Raw genomic sequence first — 25,938 nt, 5'->3', positions numbered from 1 at the left:
ATCTATCAAGTAAAAATACATTTATGTCCACAGTTTAATTTTACTTTCATGTATTTAGAAAATTCAAAATGAATCAGAAGCTTAAGGGAGCAGAATCAGAGTGAGCTAAGGCAAGCATGCCTTTATGCACAAATATCCCAATTAACCCAATATACTCTCAATGTTAGCACAACAAATAGGTATACCACAAGCTGAAATGGATTAAATGGCAACTGTTTATCAAAGTAGTTAAGTGCTTACTATGTGCTAGATGCTGTAGGGATATAAAATGCAGATATATATCATGCTCTGTGAAAATATCCAGCTAGTAGGAGGTAAATACCTATATAAACATATAAAAATTTTATATACATATGAAACTATAGTTTAGGATACAAAGTTTTAGGTGTTATGAGAGATAAATGTGTTTATTATAGCTACCTGAGCATATCAGAGAAGGCATATGGCAGAGATGGCACTCAACCTAGGTCTCTGAAATTTGGAAGAATTTATGCAGCAGAGAATGAACAGGGTACCCCAGACCACAGGGCCACAGATACACTCATTTGGTTATGACATGTGGAATATGAGGAGTAAGGTGGGAAATGACAGATTATAAGGTTGGAAACTTACTTCCATAAGCCAATATGGAATAAGCCTAGATAGCCAAGCGGCTTGGAATTTACTGACACCTTCTGAAAGCAGCAGGGATCTAAACAATTTTGGATATAGAGAGTACTATGATCAAAGCTGCAGCTTTAGAAATAATTTGATTGCAGTGAGTTTATACTGGTTTAGGTCACAGTGATTCAAGTGATTCTTTGGATCTTCCTGGGAATCAATTAGGAGTAAAAAGTCTTCCTTTCCCAAAGTCATCATCACTCAAAGCAGCAAAGCTGGAAAGTCTTATGGTCTATTTAAACTTGAAACAACTTTGAAAAAGTTACAAAAGCTCTTCATCTGATGTTTTAAAATCAGAATTTAGAAGAAAAGGCACTACTAGATGCTAGGGATAGAACGGGTAGGAGTGTTAAGTGATATGACATTCGAAATGGGTAGTTAGTGTTATGAAGCAAGGAAAAATGAGCACACTCCCCCTGAATGTGTTTCTATAAGCTAGAGGGGGAGGGGGTGTCTACAGGTCACAGAAAATTAATTCCTGAATTAACTGTGGTAGTGGTTGTGAATGTGTGGGTCACAAGAAGATTCAAGAGATGCTGTAGTAGAAGATCTGGCACTACTGGGCCAGTTGCTTAGAGCCAAGATGAAAAAAAAAATTTTTTTTTAAAAAAAGATTTTATTTATGCATACAACATCTGGGGTGCAGGCCAGAGATGCGGGGGGGGGGGGGAGTGTGTGTGTGTGTGTGTGTGTGTGTGTGTGACTGGATTCACCAGACACAGAGCAGGGAACAGAACAGGCAGACTGACTAAAATACACTGCTGAGGAGAACAGCAGGCAAGACAGGAGAGGTCTGTGGGTCACCTCCCTGGCTGGGGATTGAACTTGTGCTGTAGTGGCTGAGGATAGCTTCATAGTGCTGACACTTAACCCCTTGCACCACCAGGGAGGCCCAGAAAAAAAATACAGATGCTGCTTTTAAAAGGTGCAAATATAGCAGCAACTCCGAACTTCAGTAGAGATTAAGGATTGGAGGTATATAGTTAAAACACCTAATCCTTGTGTTATCCAGTTTATGGGAAACAAATGAAATTTAAGACAGACGTTAAACAAGAAGTAAAATTTGTAACTTTTGCAATTGTTTTATGAGATTGCCTGAAAAGGTCGAAAATAAGGCCAAAGACAATACCTAGACTATGCATTTAGGAAACAAGAAGGAAGAGCAGACAAATGAAAAAAGAAAGGAACGGTTAAAAGTGGGTGCTGGGGTAAGGATATATAAAGGGCCACTTTTTTTTTTTTTAATGGGCTTGAAAACACCAAAAGAAAAGTACCCCGTGCCTCAAGTGAAGATGAGCTCCAAAGTTATACCTTCCCGTGAGCCACTGACTGAGTCACAAAGTTTAAAGAGGTGTGGGAGGCCATTTAGAGAATTCTTTTCAATAATGTTAGCAATAACCTATCAAATATGAGAGCAGCTAAGTTTAAAAAGAGATAAAATCCTTACAAGGTTCCTATGAGAACAGTGTAAAAAGCCAAAAAGCTGCAATGTGCAACATAGCATTAAGTGGGAGACCTGGATGATAACCCTGGTTATCCCAACCAGACGCATAAACCAGGTGTGTCACAAACTCAGTTGAGTCTCACAAACTCAGATGAGTCTCCAATGAGAAAAGTCGAAGCTGCAGCTGAAGATTGAACTTCTATGAAAACCCATCAGTGCTGCAACCACAAAAAAATGGGGAGGGGGTAAATGCCCAAGCATTGGGGGTACTTTTATACTGACACACCAATGCCATGAAGGACATTAAAAACAAAGTTGCAGAAGACTAACTGCATGGGAACAGTTCATAATACTGCTCATTCATTCAAATGACTTTTATTTCATTCCTACTTATTGCCAGGCAACAGGTTAGGTGTTAGGGAATCAGAGATGAGTAAGACACAAACAAGTTTATAGTGTAGTAAATGGGCAGCAACAACACTGTATAAAATCATAAATGCTTTAAGAACAGAAGGTATTATGGGATACATAGGAGCATTTAATCACTCCAGCCTAAGACAAAGAAATGGTTCAAAGATGTTTACTAGCTATCAAGCAAGCTTAGTTGACAAGTGAGTAGACACAGCAAGGTAAAGAAAGAGGTTTATACGTGAGGAAATAGGGACAAAGGGGGTAGGAGAAAACTGTGGCTTGGTAGAGCAGATGATAGGAGGGAAATAAACCAGTGAGATTATAAAGAGTAGCTACATTATGCTAAGGAGCTCCTGAGGACAATGGAGATTTCCAAGTGCCTATGAAACACCCAACTGAAGATTTATACAGTTGGTTTAAAAAAAATAAATATATAAAGGCAACGTGGACGAGTGATAGATTTGGAAGCCCCAACAGAGACAGTAACGGAAGCCACCAGAATAAATTCTTACAGGAAGCATGGACAGTTCCCAGAGGTGAGGTAGATGGCCACAAACACCCCCAATATATCAACTTCTAAGAAGGTGGCAGAGGAATAAGAAACATTCTCCTTAAACGTTAAGTGATAAATCTGGTATCTAACTGTATGCTTTAACATTTTGCTTATACATTAAAAACATTTTCTTTACACTCAGGAAAAAGACTATCAAATATTAACAGTGAGCAGTTAAAGACTACAGGCAATTTATGTCAAAAATCAATGTAATAAGCGCATTAATTAAAAAATACTTTTATCTTGGCGAGGCAGACCTCTCCTGTCACGCCCGCTGCTCCCCTCAGCAGTGTATTTCTTCAGTCTGCCTGTTCTGTTCCCTGCTCTGTCTCTGGTGAATCCTCTCACCCTCCCGCACATCTGGCCTATACCCAGGTTCTTGTATAAACAAACAAACAAACAAATAAATAAATCTTTAAAAAAAAATACTTTTATCTTTCAAAGTTGTTTTTCCATTACAATCAGTCCTTAATGAAAAGTGCAAAATCATGGAAAAGTTAATAAAGACAGGAATTTTAAACTTCTAAATACATGTAATTTAGTTCTATAAAGTCAAAAATCAATTTGAAAGGAATCAAATTATTTTGGGGGTGGGAGAAGGGTGTTCTTTAACAATAGTAAAGCACAAGCTACCATAATTACAGTGGTATCTGAAATACAACATAATCTTACCCCTGTCTGTCCTCCTTCCACTACCATCAGTTCAGGAAATGGTCTCCTGCTGTGTGATGGCACGACCACCCCACCAGACCTTTATTTACAGATGGCACAAAGGGCCAGGCAAGTTCTGTTATTTTCCCAAAGGTGCACATTTGTGTGAAGTTTTTTTTTTTTTAAAGATTTATTTATTTGTATACAAGAACCTAAATACACCGCTGAGGGGAGCAGTGGGCGAGACAGGCAAGATCTGCTTCACCATGTGAGATTCTTGCCGGTCAGCTGGCCAGGATTGAACCCGCGATGCAGAGGCTGCGGACAGCCTCACAGTGCGGCGCTCAACTGCCTGCGCCACCAGGGAGGCCCTGTGTAAAGTTTTTTTTAATATGTCACATTCCACAGGACAAAGAAAAGCCCCTTACAAAATCATGTGATACTGGGAGAATAAATACACCTGCCTCCTCCTCTACAGCCAGACACCCAAGGATGGAGTCTGAGCTGCAAAGCAGTGTATTTACTGAGGTATGATGCAGAACACCAGTAGGAGACTAAGAAAATGCATTTCATAGGCTAGAAGAAAAGGAACATGAACGAAATGTTAGGTATTAATGGTGCTGGTTCAGAAACCTGTCGATGCTTGCAAATCAGCAACTAGTTTCATTTAAAAAGCATTTGACAGATAACTCCAAGATAATGAATTCCAATGAGACCTTGGAGAGAGTCTAAAGGCTCAAGGATTCTATCACTAAGTGAGTGAATTTTGATAATCACAACAGAGGGTTCCATGCTCTCACCTATGAAGTGAAACACTGGGCTAAATTAGTGACTTTCAAGGGTTTTTTTTTTTTTTGGGGGGGGGGGCGTGCTGTGAACCATAGTTAAGAAATACATTTTACATTAGGATATCTGTATATCCATGTATACACATATACACACGAATAATAGAGGTTTCATGAAATGTCTTTCCTTAGAAAAAACTCAATATTAAAAACTTTGATATTTTTACTATTCATTATTTTTAAAAATCGCAACTGAAACACAAGACCCCACTACTTAGAGTTGAAATAACACCAAACGGCCTCTATAATCTAGTTCAGTATTTTCACTTTAACTGTATTTAATGCATTTAGTTTAATATTTGCAGCCACAGGGTGCTAAGTCTTCTTTCTCCTGTGTTTTCATAAATGACACTACTTATTCCCAATGTGTCCTTATTGTTTGAGAAGCATTCTAGGTATGCTTCCATTGCTAGTGTGCTTTAGAAGGTTGTGAAAATCAAACGAAGTGATTATATATGAATGTAAGCATTCTGAAATTGTTCCACCAAGTTTAAGATATTAGTCAAATATACAATTAGCTATTCAGAAAAGGTTTCAAATAGGAATGTGATATAACATGCAATATTTTTTACTCTATCCCAAATATCAACTACAAAATTGTTTTTTTTAATATGTGGTATTACTATGTCTACTGTACTTGGTAAGGAACCGCCACACTGAATGGGGCAAATGAACTAAAGACTTGAATGAAAAAACAAAACGAAACAGAAAACATCTTAAACAAATGTCTTTACAAAATCTTTGGGGTAGAAAGTCCTTTCTCTACATACTAACAGACTCCGCAATTTTACCAAATTCAATATTCCATTAAATTCATCTGTATTACATTCAAAGAGATCACACCATAAAAGTTGTACACATTCTTAAGTCTGCCCCCAAAGATATACACTGGAATGTTAATAGTGAGTATCTCCAGGGTGATAAAATCAAACAGTCCACACATTGCCTTTCTGAGAATTCTTCAGTAGACCCTCATGCTCTCGGATACCCAGAGTTTTTAAGTATGAATTTCAGTTTCCACTTAATCATTCCCCCACACAGCATATTCTTGGAGGGATGCCTTTACATTTGCATAAGATCATTAATAATTTTCAGGGACTTAAGGCATTGTGCATGGGTTTCTTATTATCATTCATATAGTAAACAGAAATTCACTATTTGTTAATATTTACTTTTATTTTTGAAAAAGGATATTATCTTAATCCTAAAACTAAACCCAACTTCACTTGTACTATCTTCATATAAATGCCCTATATTTTGAAAACTTACGCACAAGTTATTTAAATGTGTATACCAAATAAAATCTCTACCCCTCCATCATATAATACAAAGTTTAGAGAAGAGACATCGCCTGCAATAAGAAAGGTGAATATTGGAAAGGAGAAAGCACCTCGGAAGAATGGAAGGAAAAAGTAACAAAAAAATCCCTCTCTACCACTTAAAGATTTCAGCAAAGTTAGTACATTCTAAAACCCAATGATCATTCACCATTTCCTTCCTTTTAACTCCGGATGCAAGATTTCCTTACCACACTATTGGGGGGCTTCCCCCAAAGACAGTTATTTCAATAAAAATTTAATTACCATGCAAGTTAGGCATGGCATCTGTGGAAGAATACAACTGCTGCACTAGGGTTAAAGGAGAAAAGTGTCCTTTTCTTGGCTCTAAGGAGTATGTAATTTTCCAAACAGCGAAAATCACAACCTCTTTGGGTCTCATTTTTCTTATCTTTAGTGTGGGGGTTGGGCTAAAAAACCTCCAAGGCCCCTTTTAGCTTGTGATAGCAATTAAAGAAGCCTTTCCAGTCTGGAGGAGCTGATTTCAGTCAGCAGCAAGTTTTCTGAGTTATAGCTAATTTACTCGATTCCTGCTTCTCCTCAACATGTCATGCCCAAGTAGCTCTCTAGAATACACTTCTTCTAGAAATGTATGCATTCAGGAAAAAAGGTCTGCTGAGACTCACTAACAAAATATTTTTCAAAGGGCAGAGAAGAGTAAAATGAGTTTGCTTAAGTATGAAAACAAGCAAGAGCACAAGTCTTTATTACGACATTAACTTCTCGGGAAGAAGAAGAAGAAGAAAAAAAAAGACACCCTACAGCAGCACGACACTGATGGATGGTTTAGACATTTCTTTAAAAACAAAGAACTCTGCAGAGAAAAACTGCTAACATATACAACCATCACATGTTCTGGAAAGACACACGAACTGCTTGCTGTCCAGGCAGGATTTACGCTCCCCAAAGGAGTGAATTTGGAAGTAAGAAAATCTTGGTCATTAAAAAGGAATTAGAGATGAATCAGCCTTTTAAAAGGTCTTTCCACTGCCCAAATTCACGAGCATACTCGCGTGTGCTCCTGTGTGACCCGCTCCCCGCGCGCACCCGCGCACCCACACGCTCGACACTCGCCCTCACTCCTCCGACCGGTCCGGGAGGCGGCGGGGACGAGTCACAAGATAGCGGCGGGAGTGGAAATTTCCTCTCCCCAGGCGTGGGGCCGGGGCTGGCTTCCCCGAACCGCCCCGCGCTCCGCCGGGGCCTCCACCGGTCGGCGCGCCCCGTACAAAAGGAGGCCCGAGCGCCGGGCCCCCGCACGCCCCCGGCTCGGCTCCGGGCGGGGGTCCCCGGCTTCCGGCGCCGCTCGGGGCGGCAGGCCCGGGCAGCACGTGCGCCCCGCTCGGGGCCGGGAGGAAGGAGCCGGCCCGGGACCGCCCGCCGGCCCCGCCGCCGCGAGAGCGAGCCGAGGGCCGCCGGCGGTCAATGAATGGGGCCGGGCTCCGCCGTCGCCGGCCCGGGCGCGACCCGCGAAGGGCGCCGGAGGCTGGGCTGGCGCCGAGGCCCCCGCGCGGGGAGTCGCCTCCGCTCCTCCTTTCCCGTCCGAACCCGCCCGGCGCCCCGAGGCTCGCGGCGGGTTCCGGGCCCAACGGCCGTCCGCTCACCCCAGCTCTTGGCGGTGCGCCCCAGGAACTCGCGGGTGGTCGGGTTGTAGATGAAGAGCTTCCACTCGGCCAGGCTCTGGCTGAAGGACTTCTTCTCTTTCTTCGTCATGGTGGGCGTCGACGGCCGGCGGAGCGGCGGCCGCGGGGGTGGAGGCGGCGCGGAGCGCGGAGGCGCGTCCCGGCTCTAGCGGCGGGGCTCGGCGGCAGCGGCGGGAGGCGGGAGGACGGCGGGCGACTCCTCGCCGCGAAGCTCACTCCAGCCGACTGCGCCGCGCCGGGCCGGGCGGCCGCTCTGGCCGCGGGAGCCTGACGTCTCCGCCCGCCGCAGCCAATCCCCGCGCCGCTGCGCCCGCGCCGCCGCCGCCGTTACCGCCTCCTGCCGGCCGCCCGGCGCGGCCCCTGCCCGGAGGACGCCCCGCCCCGGCCCCGCCCGCGGGCCACGCTCGGGCTGCAAGTGCCGCGGGGCGGGCGCCGGGCCCGCACAGGGCGTGTTTGCCATCACGAGGGCTGAGTAAGAAGCCAGTTTACAAGAACGGGCGAAAGGCGGGCGCCCCGAGCCGCAGGCTCCGCGGAGGAAGACACGGGGCCGGCCCGGCCCGGCGTCTCCTCGGCTCCTCGCCCGCGGCGGCGCGGTACCCGGGCGGCCAGAAGCGCGGCGGCGGGGCCGGGGCGCCTTCCCGGAGGAGGGGACGTGACGCCCCCCCCCGGCCGCCCCCCCCCCGTTCTCCCGCGGGCTCTGTGACGTGACTGAAAAGCGCGCGGCCGCGGGGGCGCGCGGGGCAGGTGCGAGGCGGGCGCCGCGCCTCAGGGTGCTCGCGCCGCTCGGGTAACGGATTTCACGGGGAACCTCGGGGCGACGGGAGTGTCACTCTGAGTGTGCCGGTGCTGCCCGTGTAAGTACACGGAGTATCATTTTCGCCAGGTTGGGTTGAATTTGCCCATGGAATCGACACACACGCTTTCCTGCCAACTAAAAGACCTTCTGCTTTTTCTCCACCCTTAGGCTCTTCAGCTCCAGGAAATCAGTTTTTCGTCTAAGGCTGCGGCCCGCCTGGCGCGCCCGGCTTCTCATCTTTTCCGCGGCGTTGGACTCGCCCCTCTGTGGGAGCTGAGGGTGTCGTCCGCCTTTTCCTCCACAGGATGGAGCTGAAGAGTTCAGCGCGCCTGCGACGGCCGAGCAAGTTGGAAAGGCTTCAGTGGATTCGAGCTGGGGCGGAAAGTGCGTTGTTTTTAGAAAAAAATAGCAATGGAACAGTGCCTCTATTTTATTAGCAAATAAAATCATGAATGAAGAGATGTAGCACACACATTACTACTCGGACTGGTGAATTGTAATCCATCTGAAAGTCTAAACACAACCTGCAAATGCTTTTAAAGGAGTACGTAGATACTGCAATTGTAACATTTCTCATTTGCTCACTTATCAAAGCAAGGAATTATGAATTATGAATTATGTCTTTCACGATTGGAAAAGAGATAGGAGAAGTTATCGCTCTCAAGTGGCCTTCTCCCTGTATTTAAGGAAGGTAAATTTATAACTATAACTTTGGGAATGACAACAGAAAGCCTGTTACTCTTGAGGACACTGACATCGAATTATCTGTAGAAGTGTTTTGTAAAATTTGGCATGAAAGCCATGCGAACAGTCGAATGTATTTTTTTTAGTTTATGAACAAGGCTGAAGCAGAACTGAGGAATGGAAGTAGTTAACTAATTTTTCTCATTAAAAATAAAACTACAAATTAGAGGAGAGTGAAAGTACGGTTGAAGCAGACAGCTTCACCAGTTTCATCAGTTTGAGTAAGAAGAAGATATGAACCCTTTTGCTTTCGTGTGTGCGCGCACACTAATTACAAATACTGAGAAATAAATACCTGGCACACCCAAGAAACCATGGTAAACAAGAACATCGTGAGATAATGTTTCAAATAAATTGAATGCTGTCAGAGATTTACAATTTGTATTTTCCAGTGGTCATATTTGCTGCTTTCCTATATAGTGCTTTGTAGTTTTCCAAATAAGAAACTTAAATACAAACATAATTCAGTAAGTAACTTCAAAACCTACACCTAGTTTAAAATAATAACTAGATCCAATAGACCTCATCACTTCTCAGCCTTTTGGCTAGGATCAAGTGTAGATCCAATAGACTTCAGTTTGGGGAATCTTTGACATCCTACTTCATAGGAATTACCTGCTTCTCTGAGATGCGATAACTTGAGCATCACCTGGAAGAGAGAATACTGAGTGTTTGGGGGGATATCAGTCCACCAAGATAAATTATCAAATTTAGTCACAATGTTTCCTCTGCAGGTTTATTTTACTTTGCCAAAGCTCAGTTCACTTTTAAAAGTTATTTTGCCAGTTGAAATACAGATATGCACTTAAATTTGAATTTCATATAGACAATAGATACTCAAGTATATTCCATATAATACTTGAGACATACTTAGATTAAAAAATGATTCTTGTTGATCAGAAATTCAAAGTTAAACCCAGGATACTAGCTGTATCTTGCTACCTGCCTGACAGGAGATACCTTTGAATCCTGAAAAAACAACAAAGATTGTTTATACATACTGGAGTTGTAGAACCTGTACTACTTGCTCAATGTCATTTATTTTTTAATCTTCATACATACCCTAAAAAGGAGATATTGTTTTTCTAATTTTGTAAATAAACTAAGGTTTAAAGAAATTAATTTGCCAATGGTCAAAAAGCTATCAAACAGCACGTAGATACAAGTGTCCACCATCTCCATCAGCCAGTACCAACACCACAGTGAAAGGTGGGGGAACTTCACAAAGTTCAATGAGGCAGAATGAGAGAAACAGTTGTGGGCTGCTGGTTGAGTATACTCTCCAATAATCAATCTATTTTCTACTTTCTATTTTGCTAAACTTTTTGTTTATTTCCAAATTTTAGAATCATGCGTAAAGACAAAAGAATTTCTGTTTTTAGAGCAGCATCTTATTTATAACTTGGTGTTGTAACTGATAGAGCTTTGGCACTGAGTCGCTGAAAGGCCATTTGTTCTCAGAGAACAGATAGTAAAATTTCCTTAGCATTAGTCCTTCCCAACAAGCAGGAGCTGTATTTGTATTGGCATTTTATTGCATCTGACAAACATTGTTGTGAAAACATGCTCTGCTTTACAGAAAATGTCCTTCTCCACGCATTGGTTTAATATTGAATGCCTTTTCTAATCCTTCAACAAAAAGCATCTCTACATCTTTTGCAGATTAAAAAGCAGTTGCTTGCATTATTGATCATCTTAAACGAACCAGTGTGTGTAAAGCATGGGCATTGTAAATGGTTGGGTTTTTGTGTTGTTATAATATTTAATACTGCTATCCACTATTAGTTGTTTTATGAAAAAGTATATGATATGATCTAACAGGATAGCTTACTAAGTGAAAAATAAATTCAAATGACCAACTCACTATGAAAGGTTAGTTAATGATGTAATTACAAAATTTTACAGGAGTAGGTGGAGGTGTCAGTGAAAAATGAATGGCAGAATGCTGATATTTATTGAAGCTGGGTAAAGGGTACATGGAGTTCATTATACTTTGTTTACTTTTTGTATCCCTGAAACTTTCTGTAATAGAATGTTTAGAAACCATGATTCTACTATGGGAAAAGGATAGACAATTTTCCTGACATTTATTTTTGTTTTATTTAGTTGAAAAATAACCAAAAGAAGATATATATTTAATATTTTTTAGAAAATCTATTTTTTTAAGCTGACCTCCCTCATAGGAAACAGATCATTCCAGGAATATAAAATAATTTATTCTGTGTGTGTTCTAATTTGTGTCCCTAGGAAAATTTGAGAAGCTATTGTACCCATAAAACAAGTTGACACGTGTTTGTGTGTGTATTAGGATCAGACAAATGTTATTATTGAAATGAAAAATATAATTCTTTAAAAAAAAAATCGGCACTAGGACTGAAAGAAAATGTCACTGGAATCTCCCAAAGTGTGAAGCAAAAAGGCAATGGAAAAGAAATATTTTTAAATGTTCAAAGATGATATAGGATGAATCCGGAAGGGATATTTAACTGACAGTTAATAGGAGACAGACAATGCAGAGGAGAAATTAATGGAGAAATAATAGAGGAAAATTTCCTAGAATTAAAGTAAAATGGGAGTCTTTAGACTGAAAGTGCTTACTGAGTACAAAACATACTAAATAAAAAAACCCCCATACTTGACCATAACCTTGGGCTTATATAGCATATAAAATACCAAGAGAAGATCTGGGGCCTCCCAGGTGGTGCAAGGGGTTAAGCACAGCACTGTGAAGCTATCCACAGCCTCTGCTCAAGAATTCAATCCCCTGGCCAGCCAGGGAGCTACCCACATGGCACAGCAGACCTTCTTCTGTCTTGCCTGCTGCTCCCCTCAGCAGCGTATTTCAGTCAGTCTGCCTGTTCCCTGCTCTGTCTCTGGTGAATCCTCTCACCCCCCCCCAACCCCTGTACCTCTGGCCTGTACCCCAGTTCTTCTATACATAAATAAATATCTTTAAAAAGAAAAAAGAAGATTCTGAAAGCTTCCAGAGACCAAAGAAACAGGTTATCTACAACTGAACAAAAATCCGATTGGCACCTGCTTTTAACAGTCAGTGCCAGTGGATAGTGGAGCTCTGCCCTCAGAGTTCTGAGGCTCAGAATACTATGCCCACCAAGCTACTACCCAGACAAAGACGTGTTCAGACCTGTGAGGTCTCAGAAAGTCCACCTTTCACAAAGTTTTTCTGGAAATATCAATTAAGGATGGATCACTAATTCTTGGGTTCTTGCTTCCAAGAGGACCGAGAAAAGAGGAAACAATGGTCATTTAGGAAAGGGCGGCAGTCATGTGCAGCCTCTTTGCTGCACCAACTGTGCCTGGTGTGTGCCCAGAACAAGGCCACCAAGAAGCTCATCATTTGAAACATAGTGGAGGCCAGAGCTGTCAGGGATATATCCGAAGGGAGCACCTTTGATGCCAATGTGCTTCCCAAGCTGCATGTGAAACTACAGTACTGAGTGAGTTGTGCCATTTACAGCAAGGTGGTTAAGAATCTCTTGAAGCTTGGATGGATTGAACACCTCCACCCCGATTTGGACCTATGGGTGCTGCCCCATACCTTCCTCCAAAGCCCATGTGAAGAAGCAAATTCCTTAAAGACCAAAGAACTCCTCAGGGAGAAATAAAATGGAAATTATACTTCACATTGCATGTTTGAATGTATTTGTGCCAGATAGAGAGGGTTTTATGTATGTCATAGGGACTTTAATTCCTTTATTTTTTAAATTTATTTTTAAGATTTATTTATGCATATAAGAGCTGGGGTACAGGCCAGAGTTAGGGGGGTGAGAGGATTCACCAGTGACAGAGTGGGGAACAGAACAGGCAGATTGAAATTACACTGCTGAGGGAAGCAGTGGGTGAGGCAGGAGAGTTTTGCTGTGCCAGGTGGGAAGCTCCCTGGCCAGGGATCAAACTTGTGCTGCAGTGGCTACGGATAGCCTTATAGGTTGTATCTTAACCCCTTGCGCCACCAGGGAGACCCGGGACTGTAATTCCTTTATACCAAGTATTTAAGTATGGCATGCCATTTTATTTGAAAAGAAAAGAAAAACGATGGAGCAGCGAAAAGAAAAGGACCCCAAGTATGAGAAAAACCTGGCTCGCAAGAAACAAGTCCTAACCCAGGAGTGCAAGGAAGAGAAGATTGGAGTAACAGCTGTAGAGCAGGCCAAAAGAAGAACTGGTTTTGAAGAAAAGAAATGACTTCAAATGGAAAGTAGATTGCACACCACAGAGAGGGATTAAGATCCTGGATAGATTTAGTTATATGCTACAGGCATGTGCTTCTGTTGTAAGGAAGGAAAATGGAAAACAAGAACAGCAAAAAAAAAAAAAAAAAAAAAAAGTGTTCCAAAACATAGTATTATTTTTGACAACAAATAGAGTGTTTCAGAATGTAATCATTTGACCTTGATGCTTGTGGCATCCTTTCTGGTGATGTACCTTTCCTAACTGATGCATTTCATCCTACAGTGAACACTATTCACATAATCAAAATGGCAGAGCTGCAGTTCATTGACTTTCAATACATAAGTCAATTCAATGGCCATTTACAGACAAAATATCAATGCTATGAACTCTGACAGTGTAAGAGTAACAGTGGAGTTGACAGACGTTAAGAGGTCTATGGAGGAAAGGAAGGAAGTAAAGGAAACAGGAAGAAGAAAAGCAAAGGAAGAAAGGAAGGAAGAAAGTTGAAGGAAAATGTAGAAATATTGTTTTTCTTACACAAAAGGGAGGTAGAAACATGAGGAATTATAGAATTTAAAGATACGAAATGGGGGGTAAGTATTTTCTTTCAAGTTATATATACAACCTATAGAAAAACAAAGTAAATACTAAATAACACCATATATTATAAATACTGACATCATACTAATGCCAACAAAATATGAATTGGAGGATGAAGTGGGACATAATACATAAATTGCTCATTGATAGCTTCCTTGGCAGCAAAAGCTGGCGATTTAAAAAATAGGTATATAAGCACATTATTGCTAGCTAAGGAGAGAGTGTCGTAGTATGTTCTGGCTGCTATAACAAAATACTATGATACTCGGTATCATAGACCAGGTGGCTCGAAAACAGCAGAAATTTATTTTTCTCAGTTCTGGAAGCTGTAAGTTCAAGATCAGGGTGCCAGTTCAGTGGAGTGAGAGACCTCTTCCAGGCTGCAGACTTCTAATTGTCTCCTCGCACCGCAGAAGAGAATTGAGAGGGGAACCTCCTCCAAACCTCTTTCCTAAGAGCGCTCATTCCATTCTTGAAGGCTCCACCCTCTGGACCTATTCTTCTCCAAGCCCCATCTCCTAATACCATCACCTCAGCGGTTAGGATTTCAGCGTATGGATTTGGAAGTAGGGGTGGGGTGGACTCAAACATTCATACCATTGCAGTGATCAAATGACCTAAAGCTAAAAAGGGTTTAAAGTGCCTCTAGGACCCATTTTAAGATTTCTAATGCCTAGTAAGAAATGTATTAGTACCATGTAACTTAAAAATAGCATGTAAATATGTAAATTACAATATGCATTGTGTATAATATATGGACATTAAACCATTGACCTTTATAAAAAAAAAAAAAATAAAGTGCCTCTAGGGAGTTTAGTGACTTTTCATATATGTTTTTCCAGGGAGAATTGGGACAGGATAAGTATACTTTTCCTTTTTTACTTTTGTACAGTTGAGTTTTTCTTTTTAACCACTAGTTTGTCCTAGTTTGATAGTTTAAGTTAAATGGTAAGAAAAGCACTTTAATATAGATGGTTCCTTCATTGCAAACTCTGAAACTCACATTCTTTAACTGCAAACTTTTTCATCCTTAAGGAAGATTTAAGTTTTTGGTAACAGGGTAAGAACTAACATTTAAAAAATAATGACTTACAAGGTTTTATATAAAACCAAAATGAAATTTTGACCTAAGAAGAGCACAATTTCATGCGAGTCTATTTAATTTATGCTCTTTTCACTAAAAAAGTGAAGTCAAAACTGCAATTATGGTCCATTAGACAGCATACATTTTGTTTTTAGAATTGAATTTTCTACTTAATTTGACTATAAAAGTATTTTTAAACCCCACAGAGAACAATTAAAAACACAGAACTATTTGCAATCATAAAAAAGGCTAAACCTTCAATCTCCAGTGAGTTTTGGTTTATTTTTGTTTGAAATGTCTATTGCAAAGCAACCTCCTAATTTAATTCAGATTTAAAACTAAAAAGATGTCATGTGAAGGCATCTATTAAATCATCAGGTCCCTTGGATTCATACTATACTGAAGTAATACAGACTACATTTTTTCCCATTTACTTCTTTCACGAGGAGCTCTAACTAAAGAGGGGCCAGAAACAGCTTCCTTACACAAGGGCAAAGCAGACTTATAAATAATACCTGATACTTAATCATTGTTTTACAGCAAAACTTGTTTGTAATTGAATGATAGGAGTGAGTCATTTTTTTTTTAAAGACTTATTTATTTATTTATACAAGAACCGGGTTACAGGCCAGATGCACGGGAGGGTGAGAGGATTCACCAGAGACAGAGCTGGGAACAGAACAGGCAGACTGACGAAATACACTGAAGAAGGGAGCAGTGGGCGCGACAGGAGAGGTCTGCCACGCCATATGGGACCCTCACGGCTGGCTGGGATCGAATCGGCGCTGCAGAGGCTGCAGACAACTTCACAGTGCTGCACTCAACCGCCTGTGCCACCAGGGGAGGCCCCAGTAAGAGTTAGTCTTAAGGCCTTTGTTTCTGTTTCTATATTTTATGAAACACAGATGCTCTGCCAAATTGGAGGTATTGGTTTCTTCATCACGAATCTTTCATGAGTATTGACATTCTATAACTGACAATTTATTTCTAATATCATCAAAGACTAAATGCTACAGAGGCTATGTAGCTTCAAATTATGGTTCTTGACATTATGGAAAGATAAACACAGTCCTCACAGACTCATCTCTCTCTTAGGGAAAGGACCTTGGAGATCAACTGGATTAAGCCCCTCTGTTCAGATGAGGAAACTGAGACACTGAGAGACCCCAAGGTTCAGCCTACATGGTGGGGCCAGGGTGGTCAGCTCCTGGGAAGGTCTTTTTTCTGTTGTATTGTGTTGTTTTCCTCACTCAGAAACTTACCATCCCCCCCCCCAAAAAAAAAAAAAAAATCAGTGTGCTGTAAAAATAAAACTAGTTAAAAATGGACTTTTATAAACCTGGAAAATCAGGATTGTCCAGAAGTTCTATAAATAAAAACGTGTTGCCCCTCAGAGGTCAGGAATAATGATGGTAAACAAAATACTTTCCATATCCTGAAGTCCAGGGCATCCTCTTATGAATAAGAAAATGTGAACTTAAAGAATTGCAGGTCCTTTCTTTTCATGTTCCATCTTTATTTGAACAAAGACATCTCACAAAGAGTGATCAGTGCTCATTTCCCTGTATTCAAATAAGCTGTGGTCTTCTGGCGTGTTTGCCAGATGACTCCTAGGGCAAGGCTAGAACAATTCAAATCTTGAATCCAATTTTCTAGTTGCCAGGATCTGATAGTATTAATAAATAACTTAATATTATTTAAACAATCTCTTTTGCTTTGAGTTTGATATTTTGCTTTTACTAGACGATAACTGTGTCAGAGAAATGATTATGTTTTTTTAAGCAGGAACTATCTGTCACAATCTGACTAAGAGGAACATGAGGGAAAATTTAAATGTCACTTTAGGCAATATCTCCACATTATTTCCTAAGAGACTTGATAATGTCTCCAGGGGCGTGGGAATTCAAGTTCCTTGATTCTAATTATTGTGTTGCAATTGCCTCACTGTATACCCACAGCGAAATTACTTTTATACAAATTCATTATCTCTAATGCATTGTATACAAATAGATAATTCTGCCTTCTGGGATATTATGCAGAAAATGGTCTTTTAGCTAAATGTTGGTTTGGGAATTAGGAAATCTCCATATCAAGCACACACTGTGTTTCAACTTCCTGCAAATCACACAAGCTTATATTAGGTAATGATCTTTCTGTGGCAAGAAACAGAAAGCAAACTCAATGGACTTAAACAATAAGGAGAATTTATAGATGAACACAGTTAAAGACCAGAGGTTACTGACTTTGATAAGATTTGACCCAGGGCCCAAACTTTGATAAGATTTGACCCAGGACACATCTTCCTGGTGTACCAGTCACAATTTGGGAGGTTAAGAGAGGCCTCCAAGACCATTCACAGGCCTAGGTTAGATGATTAGATGATCACTAATGTGGATAAAGGATCCAATTCTGAACATAGATTTACAACATTATTATCTGACTGTGACATTTGAAAACAGCTTTTCTTTCTTTGGGGGAGATCACTTCTTACCTAATTTGAGGGAAGGGGTAGTTATGTAACAGGGTAAGGCAACGGGGAGGTTCCAGGCTCCAGGTTCCCTGCCCTACCGAAGAAAGGGTGGAGCTGAGCAGGGAGAAGAAGCTGAAGAGGAGATTGGGAGAAGGAAGAAAGATAGGGAGCAAGAAAAAGACCTGGAGGAGGCACATGGAGCAGAGAGGCCTGTGAAGAACCTGCACTTGCTTCTTGGCCTTGGATTGGTTGAAACAGACATGGGTGAGAGACCTGTGGGAAGTTTAAAAATGGCAGCTTTTATCTTGATTTTGGTTTTGCTCCTTATGTCCCAGATGTGCTGGGCCACTTCTGTCCCTTTCTTATGGATCCCCACCAGGAGGTGCCTTAGACTTTTGGCAGGTTTTTGGACCTCAGTGGCCCTCCTTTGGGCCAACCCTGTTTGGTTGGACATTTTCTCACGAGGGCATGGGTAACTTTGGGTGCTTGTTTTGGAAACATTCTTCCCCTTTTCTGTATTGCATGCTAATTGTATTAAAGTTTTTTTTCATTAAACATCTTATGCACTAGAGTCTGTTTTGTCTTGATGTGGCAGATGGCAGAACCTATTTATTTATTTATTTTTAAAGATTTATTTATTTTACGCATACAAGAACTGGAGTACAGGCCAGAGGTGTGTGTGGGGGGGTGGTTAGAGGATTTAACAGAGATAGAGCGGGGAACAGAACAGGCGGATTGACTGAAATACACTGCTGAGGGGAGCAGCAGGCAAGTCAGGAGAGGTCTACTGTGCCATGTGGGTAGCTCCCTGGCCAGGGATCGAACTTGTGCTGCAGTGGCTGCAGATAGCTTCATAGGCTGCATCTAACCCCTTGCACCACCAGGGGAGGCCCTGGTAGAACCTATTTAAAATAGGCAGGTTTGGGGGTTCTGGGATGCCCCTCACCCTGCCCTGGAACAGTTATAGCATCTAATGGTTCATAAGTGCCACCCAAGGCCCAGCTCAAGTTAGATCAGAAAACTTAATCTCTCTAGCATGTGGGCTATATAAAATAGGAAGGGACAGGAAGCGTTCATATATTTTGGATATTCCCACTGACTGAGCGGAAGCAGCAAGAGAGATAATAGAGGATTCAGGCCTCTTCCAAGCTCCCTTTGAGAAAGCAGCCTTTGGAAAAACGCATGAGAAAATAAAAGACCACACAACCGAAATGTTTGCATCCATACTTTGTGCCTGTAGAAAGTATTCTGAAATAACTGAAGTTACTACACACCTAGAATATCATCTAGCAAAAAACAGAGGCCTCGGTATTTATACCATCGCCTGGGATGAAGACAATTCTTTCTCTCTCTCTCTCTTTAAATTTGTGGACCCTGAGGATTCATTTATATCTATCTGCTTTACCAGGGGGAAGAAATGTTTTGGTATTCAGTAGGACACTCTGATCCTCTAGTGGAGACTTTGGAACTTGTTCTAGTAACTTGCGTGAGGGCAGCAACGCATATAATAAATTTGGAATGTGGGAGAAGAAATGGAAAAAGGGAGACACATTGGAAAATTAGAGAAAAACAGAATCAGGCTTTGTGACCTCACTTGGAAAAAAGGTGTCCTTTGATTCTTACCAAGATGTGACTCTCCATGTCTATAGTAAATATTTTAGTGAAAGTCCCTTAGGTGTCATTGAAAAAGAAAAGAGCAGTACATGAAAAAGGTGGTGTTTATTTCTAAGCAAATGCAGATTGATCAGGAAGAAACGCTCGTCCAAGTTCTGTACCCATGTTGGTCCCCTGCTCATTTTCAGTAGGACAGCCCCCAAGGGCTGAACTGACACATCCACTGTTGCCGTTAGCCATGGATTCTCTCCAACAGGCTAGTACCAGCCTAGATTAACTTCCTTTTGTGTTTTCCAGATTTACAAATAGAGTTGATCCTCAAATGGTTACTTTGGAAGTTAGAGCAAAGTATCTTACTTGCAAGTCTTTTGAAAGAGGGGCTAGGGCATATTCTTTAGGTACTTTGGACTTCTTGAAGAAGTCAATCCTCTGAAGTTAATGTAGTTTGATTTCTGGAGTTAACTTGGTGGTTGGAAGGGGGTTTACATACATGCCTTCAAATTTTTCACCGGAGTCAGATCTTTTTAGACCCAGGAGGTCTTTTTTGACCCATGGCTCTAGCAGTGGTATTCAGTTTTTCTGAGCCTGATTGAGATTCTAAGCAAGTAGTTTATTTGTCTGGTATAATGAACTCATCTTGGAGCTGCTGCTAGGCTCTTAAACTACGACCACCTCCCACCAGTACTATGTCCAACTCTAGACAGTGCTTGTGGGCAAGAGGCCTGCAGAATCCAGGCCAGAAACTCACTGACTCAGGAAAGAGTTGGTTTTGCTCTTACCTGCCCATCTTCTTGTTCCTGGCTGTCTCCTGTTCCCGAGTCTTTAGTATTTTGGCGTTCCTCCCAGTTTCTCAGTGAGGTTATGGTCCCCTATTTCCTCCAGTAACTAGATTTGTGTGATTTAAATTGCTATGCCTGAATCATCTGATATAGTTCATCCCTCCTTGACATGGAATCCTCATTTAACAGTAAGAGTGTTAATATTTTCACTTGGGCATATGCAAGAGGAGCTTAAATATCAATGTGATATGGACAACAACCAGTACAAATATTTAAGTAAAATGTGAACCGGGGCCTCCCTGGTGGCACAAGGGGTTAAGCACTGCACTATGAAGCAATCCGCCGCCTCTGCAGCATGAGTTTGATCCCCGGCCAGCCAGGGAGCTACCCACATGGCGCGGCAGACCTCTCCTGGCTCACCCGCTGCTCTCCTCAACAGTGTACTTTGGTCAATCTGTCTGTTCTGTTCCCCACTCTGTCTCTGGTGGATCCTCTCACCCCCCACACCTCTGGCCTGTACCCCAGTTCTTGTATGCATAAATAAATAAATCTTTAAAAAAAAATAAAATGTGAACCTGCTGAAGAATATGGTCAAGAATCCCATGTTAGTTTTCAAGAGCGATCAAAAACGTAAGAAATAAGAATCATAGTTATAACAATTGCCATAATCATCTTGCTGTTTCAAACAGGAAGAAGAAAACCACTACATTCTGTTTTGTCTCTAAGTTAACTTGGCAGGAAAAAGGAAATGTGTCACTTTGACAATGAGAACTTGTTTGGAGCATCTTTTTCTGAAAGACAGTGTTTTTTGGTCTCTATTTTATCACCAAAATGACTGACTACAGTATAGGATTTGAAAGAAAAAATTCCACGGAGGGTGGTTGTGGGGGCAAAGACAGGAGGGGAACAATGGTCTAGGGTAAAGGACTATGGGTGTTTGGATGGTAGGTGTGAAGCGGTAACATACATCTGCGGGAACATACATCTATTCCCCTAAATCACAAGCAGTGTTTAAAACCAATGTTACTTCAGTAAGGAAAAAAGAAAGAAAAAAGTAAAATTCCCCTCAGAGATGGTATAGAAAAGCATCCAGTTGTAGTACCAGGAATATCCAAAACCAACAAGCGAAATGCAAAAGGAACTTTTCCTGGGCTTTGAAATAATTGATATTACCTAGGATGTTTATTCTGTAAAAATTTGATAGCATTCATGTATTTTAGTTAGAGCGCTCTCAACTGCCAACAACAAAAATCAAAATCAAAGAAAAGTGGTTTACACAATAAGAATACCTTTTTCTGAGGAAGGGTTGCATCAGATGTAGGGTTGTTTTAGTGCAACATCACATTCCATCCAAATTCTGCCCATCTCATCTTCAATGGGGCAGATGTGTGTGCCCGCAGGGTCACAAGGTCGCTGCAGTAGCAGAGCAGGATGAGCCAGTTCCTCATACATTCTTCTTTATTTATTGAAGAAAACCTTTCCCCTAAGCAGATACACTACTCCCTCTTCTTTCAGCTCATTGGCCAGAACTTGGTCACAATGTAGTCACATGGTATATTCATTTATTTATTTTTAAAGATTTATTTTTTTTAATTTATGCATACAAGAACTGGAGTGTAGACCAGAGGTGCGGGGCTAGTGGGGGAGGTTGGTGAGAACATTCACCAGAGACAGAGTGGGGAGCGGAACAGGCAGACTGACGGAAATACACTGCTGAGGGGAGCAGCGGGCCTGAAAGGAGAGGTCTGCCACGTCATGTGGGTTGCTCTCTGGCTGGGGATCAAACTCAGGCCTCAGTAGCTGGTGATAGCTTGATAGTGCTGAGACTTAACCCCTTGTGCCACCAGGGAGGCCCCACATGGTATATTTAGCAGAGAAGCTTCCCATCTTTCACTGAGCTGTGGGACATTTCATATTATATGGGGTTTAGTTACCTCCTTGATGCTTGGTAAATATCCAACCTAGTGTGTCATTTGCACTTGTTTCCTTTTCAGAAGGAAGATCTTTGACAGACAATTATAAATCAGAGACATCCTGCAGGGGAGGAGGAGGGAGGAGCATGGGTGCATTTGTGAAGGAAATTCTATGGGGACTACACCTGAGGGGGGGGGGTGAAGCAAGCATTGTTTAAAAATGAACAAAGATGTAAAAAATATATATAAATAAAAAAAAAGAAGGAAGATCTTTGACTCCCTTTTCTTATGCTATTCTTGATAGTTCAGACGTTCTATTTCTTGAGTCAATATGGTAATTTTCTATTTTTCTATAAAATCATTCTGCATCGTATGTGTTTATTTTTAAAACATTGAGATAAAGTTGTAAATAGCATTACAAAAACTTAAAATCTCTGCATCCTGTTTTCACTTCTAATGCTATTATGTCTTTTTTTGTTTTCTTTTCTGGATCCTACTCGCCAAAGGCTTCCTATGTTTTGATGTCAAAACAGAATTTAAGTCAATTGTTTTGGTTTTCTATTTCACATTATCTATTCTATCTTTATTAATTCCTTCCTTCTACTTTCTTTGGTTTGTTATTCTGTTTTAGTTTCTAGAGTTGAAAGTTAAGTTCATTTACTTTCAACCTTTCTTTCTGACATCTGGATTTAACATAATTTACTCCCTGAGAAACAATTTTGTTATGACTCGGAGTTTGAGATGCTTTGTTCTCATTGTCACTGATTTCTAAATAATCACACTGTCCCACTGGTGGGAGAATTGTACCTCCTTACTCCATTGACGCTAGACTTGGCTGTGCAACTCACTTTAGTTAACAAAATAGGAGTGGAAAGGAAGCCTATATTTTAAGAGTCACAGTGTGGTTCCACCACCTTTTTTTTCTCTTTCTGCAAGGAGACCAGCAGCATCTTAGAAAATGCTGTTCATGCAGCCTGCTTCCAGACTGAGGATGACAAGGAGAGTGGCAGCTGACCTGGGGTGGTAATGCTGCATTAATGAAAAATAAATCTTTGTTGTTCTAAACTCTTTATTTTTTAAGATTTATTTATTTATGCATACGAGAACTGGGGTGTAAGCCAGAGGTGTGTGTGGGGGGGGGACAGTGAGAGGATTCACCAGAGACTGAGTGGGGAGCAGAACAGGCAGATCGACTGAAATACACTCCTCAGGGGAGCAGCGGGTGAGTCAGGAGAGGTCTGCTGCACCATGTGGGTCAGCTACCTGGCTGGGGATTGAACCCATGCTGTAGTTGCTGCGGATAGCTTCATAGTGCTGCATCTTAACCCCTTGCGCTACCAGGGAGGCCCTAAACTCTCTCTCTCTCCCTCTTTCTCCGCCCCCCTCTCTCTCTTTTGATGTGCAGTGACCTCTGAACTTTTTATTGACCTGCTCCCCAAAGGGTGCCCCACTTCTTCTGCTTCAATGCTTCAGAACTTTGGTTTCACTGGTCTCAGACAGCACTCTGCCATCCACATCCTGTGCAAAGTGGTCTTTTGGATGGTTTGCATGGAGTTGCTGATGTCTAGAGCATCACCAAGACTGAGTCTTCCCCAGCATCTAGCAGGTGGTAGTAGGTAGCCATCTCAGCCTCCAGCTTGAACTTGATGTTCAGCAGGGACTTGTATTCTTGTATTTCTTGTGAATTTCTCCAAGGTCATTCTCCAAGGTCTGGACAATCACTTCAGCTCTGTGAGGGTCATTTCGTTGTTACACACTCAGTGCTCTGTGTGGTGATCCCTGTAGTGTTTTCTTCAATCTTCTGGGACCAGTACTTGTCCATCTCTTCTAGGTTCTTCTGACCTAGTTCATCATACTGGCCCCTGATGTTTGCCGTAGTCTTGGCTGATTACCTGAGATTTGGGGACCTCTAATTCCATAATCAACTGAATGTTGGCAATCTGGGCTTAAAGCCTTTACTTCCTCTTTGTGGTTCTTCTTCATGAAGAGTAGCTCCTTCTTGAGAACCTCTATCTCTATTTCCCTCTCAGTCGAGTGACACTGGTGTCATCAGTGACCTTGTAGAGTTCATGGATGGCACTCTCCACAAACTGGCATATGGATGTTCCATCTCTTTCTTGACTCTGAAGTCATCAGCAGCAAGATGGGCCTTACTAATCTGAGGAACAGTGCTGGCATTGTCCATAGAATTTGCAAAGATCTGAGCCTTCTGTTGCTCAATTGTCTTGAAGTAATGTCTCCAATCTCTGAACTGGAGTCTCTTCTTCTCTAGGTGTTCAGGATTTTGCTCCCCAGACTCCAATTACTAGCCCCTAGGATCCTCACCCTGTCTGGATAAAAGGCCAGGCAGTTGTTCAGGTCTTGCATGATCTCATTTTTGCCCTGGATGCTCCCCATGCCTGCCAGACCCCTGTCCAGAGCCCTGGAAGCTGGCAGAGAGGGACACCGAGATCTGGGGAGATGTAGACTGGGCTGCCGACTGGCTGGACTCTGTGGCTGGGCAACTTCATAGAGACCAGGGACCATTAGTTGGTGGAGAGGTGGAGGGGTGGTGAAGCTCATGCTGTTTGAGCACAAAGGTGAGAGGCCAGGAATCAGGTTGGGGTTACTATTCTAAACTCTTGATGCAGGGCCTCCCTGATGGTGCAGGGGTTAAAGTCTCAGCGCTATTAAGCTATGGCCAGCCAATGTGGCATGAGTGCGACCCCCAGGCAGGGAGATAACCCACATGGTACAGCAGACCTCTCCTGTTGTGCCTGGTGCTCCCCTCAGCAGTGTATTTCAGTAGATTTGCCTGTTCTGCTTCCCAGTCTGTCTCTGGTGAATCCTCTCACACTTTTTCCAACCCTGGCACGCCTGGCCTATACCCCAGTTCTTGTATGCATAAATAATAAAAAAAAAATCTTAAAAAAAAAAAAACTCTTGATGCAGTCAAGTCAGTATGCATTCTAAAGAATATGATGAACTTCCTACATAACCAAAAATGACATTTTTCACATTCAACAAAACTAGTGATGATTTCTTCTTATTACCTGTTACTTAATCCATATTCAAATTTCATTGGTCCCCAAAATGCTCTCCAGTTTGTTTACAGAAATCATGAAGCAATCCAGAACCAGAGGTTCCATTTGATTGTTATGTTCATCCTCTACCCCCACCTTTCGGGGGGGGGGGATATCATTAGTTTATTATAAAAGAGAGATGTGGAAATTATTTACATGATGAAAAAGATTTCAGAAATTCAGTGGAACAGGCACTTTCATGTGATACCATTTGAATTGTGATTTAGTCTATGTACTTTCTAGCAATATCAACATCTCAAAATAATAATCCTTATGTTATAGGGCAGCCCCGATATTGAACGGGTTGCCTGGCTGTGGGTCCTCACCCGCGCGCTTAAAAAGGACTTATTAATACTCCACTACAGACACACACAAAAGGTTAATAAAATGTTTATTTGCAAGGGAAAAGGAAATAAGGAAAATGTACAACTCAGGGAGAAAATAGGGAAATAAAGTCTTTAATGCGTCCTACCCGATCCGCCAAACTGGAAACCCAAAGGCACTTTCAGAGCTGGCCGGATGCTGCTAGCTGGTAGAGAGCCAAAATGGGGGACCCCTCCAAAGCCCACATGTCTGCCTTATATCAACCTGGCTGCTTAACCCCACCCTCAGGTCCCAGCCACCTTCCCTTTTGTGGTGATGGGATTTGGAGTTCCCAGTGTCTTTGGCTTTGGCCTGGGGTGGGGGTGGAGTCCACAAAGCCTGTAGGGAATTAGCTTTAGGACATCCTGTTCCCCCTAACACTTATTGTCTAGAATTACTCTGGTGCTTCCATATTTTGGGAGAAGAACTTTTTTTTTTTTTTTTAAAGATTTTGTTTGTTTATGCATACAAGAACTGGGGTGTAAGCCAGAGGTGTATGTGGGGGGACAGTGAGAGGATTCACCAGAGACAGAGTGGGGAGCAGAACAGACAGATCTACTGAAATACACTGCTGAGGGAAGCAGAGGGTGAGACAGAAGAGGTCTGCTGCACCATGTGGATTAGCTCCCTGGCCAGGGATTGAACTTGGGCTGTAGTGGCTGCAGATAGCTTCATAGTGCTGAGACTTAACCCCTTGCGCCACCAGGGAGGCCCATTCTGGGAGAAGAACTTTGTCTCCAACTTTCAATAACTGGTTGAATCTCTGCACCTTTCC

At 42.1% G+C, this 25,938-nt stretch overlaps 1 protein-coding gene across 1 annotated transcript in view; it reads right to left on the bottom strand.

Annotated features, from left to right (window-relative positions):
• ATP1B3 (ATPase Na+/K+ transporting subunit beta 3) overlaps nucleotides 1-7,614 on the bottom strand; it is a gene marked incomplete at both ends in the record, with an annotated part of 42,421 nt that extends 34,807 nt beyond the window's left edge. The window contains one exon of the mRNA XM_084232029.1: nucleotides 7,506-7,614. Coding sequence (XP_084088155.1) covers nucleotides 7,506-7,614 — 109 coding nt within the window. The remainder of the gene's footprint in view (nucleotides 1-7,505) is intronic.
• Nucleotides 7,615-25,938: the final 18,324 nt, after the last annotated feature.

Source organism: Talpa europaea, assembly GCF_964194135.1.
Source record: "Talpa europaea genome assembly, chromosome: 4".
NCBI lineage: Eukaryota > Metazoa > Chordata > Mammalia > Eulipotyphla > Talpidae > Talpa > Talpa europaea.
Note: the sequence above shows the minus strand (reverse complement) of the source record. Positions and strands in the feature narration are given on the sequence as shown.